Source organism: Giraffa tippelskirchi, chromosome 3, assembly GCF_054371585.1.
Source record: "Giraffa tippelskirchi isolate mGirTip1 chromosome 3, T2T-mGirTip1v1.2.pri, whole genome shotgun sequence".
NCBI lineage: Eukaryota > Metazoa > Chordata > Mammalia > Artiodactyla > Giraffidae > Giraffa > Giraffa tippelskirchi.
Genome location: NC_137277.1, coordinates 12,252,063 through 12,260,781, shown reverse-complemented (window position 1 = coordinate 12,260,781; position 8,719 = coordinate 12,252,063). Strand labels below are relative to the sequence as shown.

The following is an 8,719-nucleotide window of genomic DNA, read 5'->3' as shown; positions in this document are numbered from 1 at the left end:
TATGATGTTTTTACACACAGTTTTATACATGTATTCATCTTCTATTTCACTTACAATGTGTGTAAAAACTGCATTCCATGCCAGGCCTGAAATGTTCCAAAGCTCAGTTCTGTGAGTAAATTGCAACCAAGATTTCTACAAAAAAAGACACAAGCAAAAGAAGAAGAAAAATATATATTCTTTCAAAACACTTATCCTTTGGCAGTAAATCTAATTTATATATGATGAAAATAACACCAGTACTCCCTCCATACACTAAAGAAATCTCACTGTGGAAGATAATAGGATTGACACTTGAATGATTATATACTTGGTGCATTTAGTAAATGCTCAATAAGTGCTTATGTTAAGTGATCTTTATTTCTCTAGAAAAGCGGCACTGTTGACATTTGAGACTGGATAATTCTATCTTGTGGTGGGGCTCTCCTGTACACTGTTGAATGTTTAGCTGCATCTCTGGCCTCTGTCCACTAGATGCCAGTAGCACATACAGTTCTAACAACCAAAAATGTCTCCAGACATTGCCAAATGTCACTGCATGCAAAATTACCCTGGTTGGGAATCACTCACTGCTCTATAACGATTCACTCTGATCTGTGTAATAATTCTCACACTAACCTTTGCCAGAGACAAAAAGCACTTGTTATATAATTTTAATAATATTTCAAAATGAGTAACAAATTAATTTGATAAAAATTAAGTTTTCTAAAAATTCCAAATATAATGAAGTTGTATTTGTAACTTACATAAACTGCAAAAAAGGAAGTGGTTCAAATGTACGTCTTTCAATAAACTGTATTTTATTGCAGGATAAATCTCTAGGAAAAGTAAAAGGAAAATATTGCCTCAATTAGCTATTAGATATCTATTTAATAGGAATAATAGTAGAGGTTAGAATGACAATCACAAGTAAGTAGCTTTGGTCTAAACTCCAAACCTTAGGAATTGTTATTTGAACCTTCCAGAGTCCCTAACCCTGCCTTCACCTCTCTCAAGAAATCTCTATAAATAAAATATATAACTATAGAACTTTTTTAAAGTTTATGTCATAATCACCTGGAAGGCAGCTATCACTATGGGCTGTGTTAGTCGCTCAGTCATGTCCAACTCTTTGCGACCCCATGGACTATAGCCCGCCAGGCTTCTCTGTCCATGGAATTCTCCAGGCAAGAATACTGGAGTGGATTGCCATTCCCTTCTCCAGAGGAACTTCCCAACCCAGGGATCGAAGCCTGGTCTCCTGCCTTGAAGGCAGATTCTTTACCAGTTTGAGCTACAACTATAGGCCTTGATAGATTTTGGAGGTAATCTCTCCTGAGAGCAGAACTGATTAGATTCCCACCTTTTGTAGCCTCTCCAAATTTTAGATTATGAGCTCAAAGTTTTTATTCTCCAATTACAATTTCTAACATTAAAAAGAATTTTCTTATATTTACACACCTCCCAATTTAGTTCCGTTTTTCTAGACCAATTCAGTACTAGCAGAAATAAAAGATATCCTTTCATACAACCTGAAAGGAAGTCACTCCCCTCAATGATATGTAACTTGACCTAATTCAGTATTATACTTTCTATCATATTGATTTTTATTGGAAAATACCCACTCTTGACTATAGCTGACTATCCTGTTTCCATTGATATCGGCTTGCGTCTCATTTCACCTGGATGGGTATAACTGTCTTCTGACTGGTGTTTCTATCTCTGCTCTCTCCATTCCTAAGCCATCCTCTACATGATCATTAGTTGAGCTCTCCAGAAAGTGAAAGTGAAAGTTGCTCAGTTGTGTCCGACTCTTTTCGAACCCATGGACTGTAGCCTGCCAGGATCCTCGGGCCGTGGAATTCTCTAGGCCAGGATACTGGAGTGGGTAGCCGTTCCCTTCTCCAGGGGCTCTTCCCAACCCAGGGATTGAACCAAGGTCTGCCGCATTGCAGGCGGATTCTTTACCATCTGAGCCAATCTCCAGAAGTGGTCCTTAAATACTAGCACCGTTTGTGAACTTACTGAAGCGACAAATACTCAGCCCTACTCTGGACCGACTGAATCATTAACTACAGAGGTGGAGTTTGGGTTTCAACAAGCCTTCCAAGTGATTGACTCTGCTGCAGGCTCAAATCTGCCCGAGAGCACTGCTGTGGTAACATGGTCGCTTGGCCCCAATGCCCTTGATAACCTGGCTCTCATCTCCTACTCTCCCCACTGGAACTCTATGGGTACTCAAAGTGTTTTTCCTGTGTTTTGTCTTTCTCCCAATTTTCTTTTGCAAGCTTCTTCTTCCCAAGATGTCTATCTGATGATACCAGTGGCCCTTCAAATTTCCGTTTAAACAGCATTGCTTTAGCAACATCTTCCCTGATCCAGTTAGAAGTCTTTTTTTCCCCTCTTCTATGCTCCAACACCAACTTACAGCTCTCATTACCCATATCCATTTCTTTTTTTAAAAAAAGAAAGATATTTTTGCGTGCCATTTTCTCTCAGCATAAAACTCCTTGAATGTATGGGTTAAATCCTATTTATGCACATTGTCTGTGATGTTTGCAGCCAATGTATGGACATAAAGCAAACTCAAATATTTATAAAGTCAACAAATAAGGAGTGAGTAAGAGGAAAATGACTGTGTTAAGAGAAGTGTAGCTTTATTACTTCACGGCTCCCTCTTCTGTGCCTCTGCCGCACTTTGCCATTCGAGTTTGAGTTGTTTGCTTTCTCCGTGGGATCGTGAATTGCCAGAAGGAATCCTATCTTAGCCACTTTTGTGTTTCCAACACTAGGCTTAGTGGTTAGCATATTCTTTTTTAGCTTTTTTTTTACTGATTGGCATTTTTAAAAAAGAATGTGTATACGGATGCTAACATGAAATAATCAACTTATAAAGTATTTCATAGAAGTAATGAAGGGCCTAATCCACTGAGTAGTTACCTTTGCTTTTCTCCAAACTATGTTTGTAAGGTTTGGACCCCAGACAGAAGAAAAGAAAACAGTTGCCCCTAAGGCTTTGAAGGTTTGATAATTAAAGAACTATTGTTAGGGTGAGGTGAGATTCTTTATATACCCATCTCCCTTAACTCTTTTGTATTTGCAAAAATACTCTACTTGTTAAACAGCATCATAAATTGGCTTAATAAGGGTTAATAACATACACATCTTGGATGCCATGGACAAAGGACAAAAACTGAGCTTTTAAAGCAAAGAACACGGTATCTCCTTATTCCTAAATAAACAGAAACATTATGCAAGCATTTCTTCTTGGATAAAGAAGCTAGAGAGGGCATTCCCTGGAGGTCCAGTGGTTAGGACTCAGCACTTCTGCCAGGGGCCTGGATTCAATCCCTGGTGGAGGAACTAAGATCCTGCAAGCCACACAGTGTGGCCAATAAATAGAGGCTGGAGAGATTTTTGTTTTGTACCTAGTGAAGTTAGGGGCATTTCTGATATGTTTATTTAGTGTAGACATTTCTAAATATACCACTTATCCATCATCTTTAACATTTTTAATTTCATGCAATTTCTGCATGAAATCCTTAACAACAGTCTGTTCTTTTGACAACTTCATGTGTTCTTGACAAACGACTGTTTAGATAGTTCACCTAATATTTAACATTTTAGTGTTAAATGTTAAATACTTAACATTTTCCTGTGTTTTATCTTTCTCTCACTTTCCTCTTGCAAGCTTATTCTTCCCAAGATGTCTATGTGATCATACCGATGGCCCTTTAAGGTTCCATTTAAACAGCATTGCTTTAATAGCATCTGATCCAGTTTTAGCTTAGATTAAGTTATCAAAATTATGAGTTAATGGCATTCACACTAATGTAAGTGCTCTATATTTTCTTTTCTGTGGGTGACAATTTGAAGTTAAGTTTAATTCTTCTCATTTTACTAAAACAAGTTTTTCAAACCTTTTCCAAAAAGGCCAGGGAGTAAATATTTTAGGCTTTGCACGCCACACAGTCTCTGTCGCATATTTTCTTTGTTTCTCCCTCTTGTTTTTTCATTTACAGCCCTTTAAAAATCATTTTTAACTTATGGGCTGTATAAAAATGGACCATGGGCCAGATTTGAGTCATGAACAAAATATAAGCAGATAGTATATGAACATTTATATATAAGGTTCACATGGGAGGCTATAATTGCTCAGATCCCATTACTACTTTTCCTCTACAACTAAAGGGTATTTTCCTATCTATATCTTGTCTAAATAATTAAACTAAAAAATGAATAGGGGGTATTTAACGGTAGAGATGGGCTAGGGCCCTACACAGACTTACAAAATTATAGAATTGTATGGGTGGAAGAAATTGAAGAGACTATCTATTTTGAACCCCGTAGTTACTTTATAGAGAAGATCTCATAAATAAATATGATTCACTAATTAACTTACAAATATTGGAGGGATAGCAAGCCTTCAAATGAGTCTTTGCGTAATTCAGTCAAAGAATTTTCACTGAGAATTCTGAAAAATGAAAAGGTTATTTCTCAATCAAAACGCAAAATAACTACAACCATTTACTACACAGTACTTCTGTAAGTAGAGGAAGCTAAGTAATGGTGCCATCTAAACACCCTAATTCTTATTTAATTTAGGGATGGCGATTTCTGCTCTGTTTTCATTTAAACCTTTCTCCTCACATCTTTTGCTGTGTCCATCTCTCTCCATCACACACACACACTCCATCCACTCTTCCCACCAAATCATACAGATCATATAGTTAATGCCTACTCTCTAGATCACAGGATTTCTGTTAGAATCCAACTGTGGGCAGCACCAACATTGCAGAGGAGTCCTTCCCTCTTCTCTTTTCCCAAACCTTATTGGGAAGTTCCACACAGAACTGTATCAGGGCTGCAAATGAAGCCATTTGATTTTTTCCTCTAGTAAAACTTTTTTGAAAATTATTTGAATATTTTAAAAATATGCATAAAATATATACAATTGTTCAGTTTAATAATTATGAAACAAATCCCTGTGTGATACCACTCATGTCAGAAAAGAATCCTGTCAGCATCTGAGGAGTCCCCGGGCAGACCTTTCCAATCACAGCTCTCTCTCTGACTTTAGTACAGAAGAAACTCTATAAAGATGTCAGAGGTCAGTTTCTCTTGCCTGCAAGAATCCCCTTCCTTGTGATATTAACAGTGGTACATCCTTCAGGAGTCTTGGGGATCTGAGCATATGCTATGTTGCCTTGTGAATATTTTCACTGAGTTCTGCATTTAAAACATTGTTTTTCACTCATAGTGTATCTTGGTCACATATTTATATTAATTCCACCTCATAGCTTGATTCTATCTCATAAATTAATTCTTTACTCATACCTTATGAGAATTAAAGTATCACTACTTGGAAACTCTGCAACTCAATTATAAGGTGGTTCATATTATATAGAATACAGGCATGCACATTTTTAAAGGATCACTAAAACAAAAACACAGAAGACTTTATTCCCACAGAATTCCCACAAAGAACTCTTGGAGTCCTGAAAATGCTTCAAAGATCCTGACCTCAATTTGAAATTTACCTTGTTAGAAAGAACAGCAATGACGGACAGGTGAAGAGGGAATGGTCAACAGATGGTGCTAAGACTGATTCTTTCCTCACCTCTGTTAAGTAGTGGTTTCATATTTCCATGGAAATGATCCAAAATGAAAAAACAAATCAATATGTCCAACGACGTTTATAGTAACCCTTTCCATAACTTTTAAAGTTGGAAAGAACTCTACCTCCCCACATAACAAAACTGTGTACACCATAGGTAATATACAAAAGTCACATGAAATAATGATACATGAAAAAGGTCAAGACAGAAGCGACTCCACGGACTGTAGCCCGCCAGGTTCCTCTATCCATGGGATTTCCCAGGCAAGAATACTGGAGTGAGTTGCCATTTCCTCCTTCAGGGGATCTTCCCAACCCAGGATCGAACCTGCATATCTTATGTCTCCTGCATTGGTAGGGGGGTTCTTTACTACTAGCTCTACCTGGGAAGCTCAAATCAATATGCCCAACGACATTTATAGTAATCCTTTTCATAACTTCGAAAGTTGGAAAGAACTCTACCTCCCTGCATTGTGTAACAAAACTGTGTACACCATAGGTGATTTACACAAGTCACAGGAAATAATGATATATGAAAAAGGTCAAGACAAAAGTGAAACTCGTATGTACTAGTTATAAGTCTGAACACTGACAAGGACTCAATCAGACAGTGAAGAGATGGGGCTGATCATTAACTCTTCATGGCACTGTCTTCTTTGATTGGCTGATGCCCATATCAGACTAGTTGGAATTTGAATATTGTGGGAGGACAGAGAGTAACCAAGAATATGTATTTTAAAGTAATGGAGTTCCTTTTTGTGAACTTGTTTGGCTGGCAGGATAGTAAAATTTTTAAAAATAACAGTAATAAATTCAACCTAGAAGTAAAGTTTAGAATGAGAATGTCAGTCACCAAAAAGTACCCCCAAAAGGAGCTTCAAATAAGCAACTAACTGAAATAAAATATACTGATCTGTAGAACTTCAAATATTCATTCTGACTGAGGCAAGAAATTTAAAACTACGGGGAATCAAGAGTTAAAGCCAGATCGAAAACTTTCTCACACCATGAAAATATCAAAACCAGGCATGAAGTAACGTTTAAGAAACATCCATGTTTTACTTCTGACCAGGGTTCTTGTCTAAGGCAATCTTCTAAGTTTCACATTCATTCTTGGTTCTATATTCATAGACAATTATCCTTCTCTCCATTCTGAAACTTCTAGGAAACTGAGAGGCCTCAGTGTTTGTTTGACTCAACTATACATATAATGCAAACAGTAGGCCATTCTAGAAGTGATTTACTCGACTTTCTCTACTTTCTTTCTCTCCAAAGGACTCATCAATGCTTAAAATTATATCTATTTATCTATTATACTTACTTACTTATTTTTATACATATCCCCTGAGAACTGGAATACTTGGTCTGTTTTGTTTGGGGCCTGTCTCCCTAGCATGTAAAACAGTTCGTGGCACACAGGAGACACTCAAAAAATATTTATGAATGAATTCAGAAAGTGATGGGTTATCAACTATCTGATACTTTTATTTAAAACAAATCATCCATTTGCCATCATTCACGAGGATAAGTACAAGAAAAGAAATGTCTTCTCCCCTACATTTGTGACTAAATCTTTTGAGATAAGAATCCATTGAGAAGTTCATAAAAACAATGTCCTTTCCCCTAGAAAACTGCACTGTCTTGAACACATGTAAGAGTATACGTGCAATCTCCATTCATGGGCCATCCTTTTAGGGCAGAGGTCTATGAACAGAGGAGACTGAATTCAGAGGGCTAAACTTGGACGGGAAACAAAATTACATCTCAATTTTCACAATCTCTCAATAAAATCAGCATTTCCTTCCATTATGAATATAGGCAACAAATTGCAGTAGATCAGCAGTAGCTAACTTGGTCCCCAGCAGAAATCACACACCATTTCATATCACATGTATGTTGCAGATATCTCAAAATATCATTTATTCACATCACTATCCCGAGGCATAATATTTATTGACCTACTATTATCTTGTTATTTAATGTGCTAAAAGAAGCATATTTATTACTATATCACTAATTTTTAAACTATTCTGAAAAATAGTCAGTGTTTCAATATAGTCAGTTTCCTTTGTTTTCCTATATATTTTTAACCTATTATACACTTTAAAACATTATCCCAAGAACATAAGCTTCTGTAGATTATACGCCAAAGAGACATACATGGGGGATTAGGAGGGAGATTAAAAACTTCTGCCCTGGGGAACCACTGCCACCAAGTTAGGAACCTCTGCTTATAAGGTATAAACCTCAAGCTGACTTACAAATGGGATGGGGAGGGAGGTGGAAGGGGGGTTCTGGAAGGGGAACACATGTACACCCATGGTGGATTCATGTCAATGTATGGCAAAACAAAGAAAAAAAAAAAGAAAGAAATCTTCAGATCTCACCAGATTCATGTTACACTGTATCACTTCCCAAACACAGGCTTTTTAACAATTAACTTTTGAATTTCAATTTATTTTTTTACAAAATATGTAGTATATATTCACATGGCTCCAAATCCCAAAGATATATAGTACACAATCCAAACGTCTACCATTCCCCTCTGCTCCTCAGAGGAAACTAATGTTAATCTAGTTCTTGTGCCAAATGACTTTCATTCTTCTCACAAGTTTGGGAAATAAAACCTCCAAGTTAGATACTGTCATGGGAAATATAAACTACATTTTGTAGGTACGAAATCTGTAAATTTTTTTAAATTGCCTGGTTCTAGCATTTTTTCCTTACCAATAAGATAGTCAGACTAAGTAAACATGTCTCTAAGGGCAGTCATAATCCCTATTTTCAGATTGACTGTTATGTCTTTTATTATTAATTCAGAATTCATTTATGACTGGTCTATTCAAGTTGAATGAATGATATGACCACAAACGGTCATGAAAAATACTAGTTAATTACTTTGAATGTTTTTTTCCAAAATCACTTATGTATCTAAGCAGACTTTTTCTACAAATCAATAAAAAATAACAGTAACAGAAAAATGGACCAAGGACAGACAATTTAGAAAGACAAATGTTCAGTAAACATATACAGATATTTAAATTCATAAGTGATTAGAAAAATTCAAATTCAGATCAGACCTCTTTGATTCACCCATCAGATCGGCCAAAAAAAGAGCAGGGG

At 36.5% G+C, this 8,719-nt stretch overlaps 1 protein-coding gene across 2 annotated transcripts in view; it reads right to left on the bottom strand.

The window, feature by feature from the left end:
* LOC145541060 (leucine-rich repeat-containing protein 37A2-like) overlaps window positions 1-8,719 on the bottom strand; it is a 47,779-nt gene that overhangs the window by 31,113 nt on the left and 7,947 nt on the right. For both annotated transcript variants that reach the window (XM_081576399.1, XM_081576398.1), the window contains 3 exons: window positions 4,382-4,453; window positions 747-818; window positions 55-135 (listed from right to left, as the gene is read on the bottom strand). In XM_081576399.1, coding sequence (XP_081432525.1) covers window positions 55-135; window positions 747-818; window positions 4,382-4,453 — 225 coding nt within the window. The remainder of the gene's footprint in view (window positions 1-54; window positions 136-746; window positions 819-4,381; window positions 4,454-8,719) is intronic.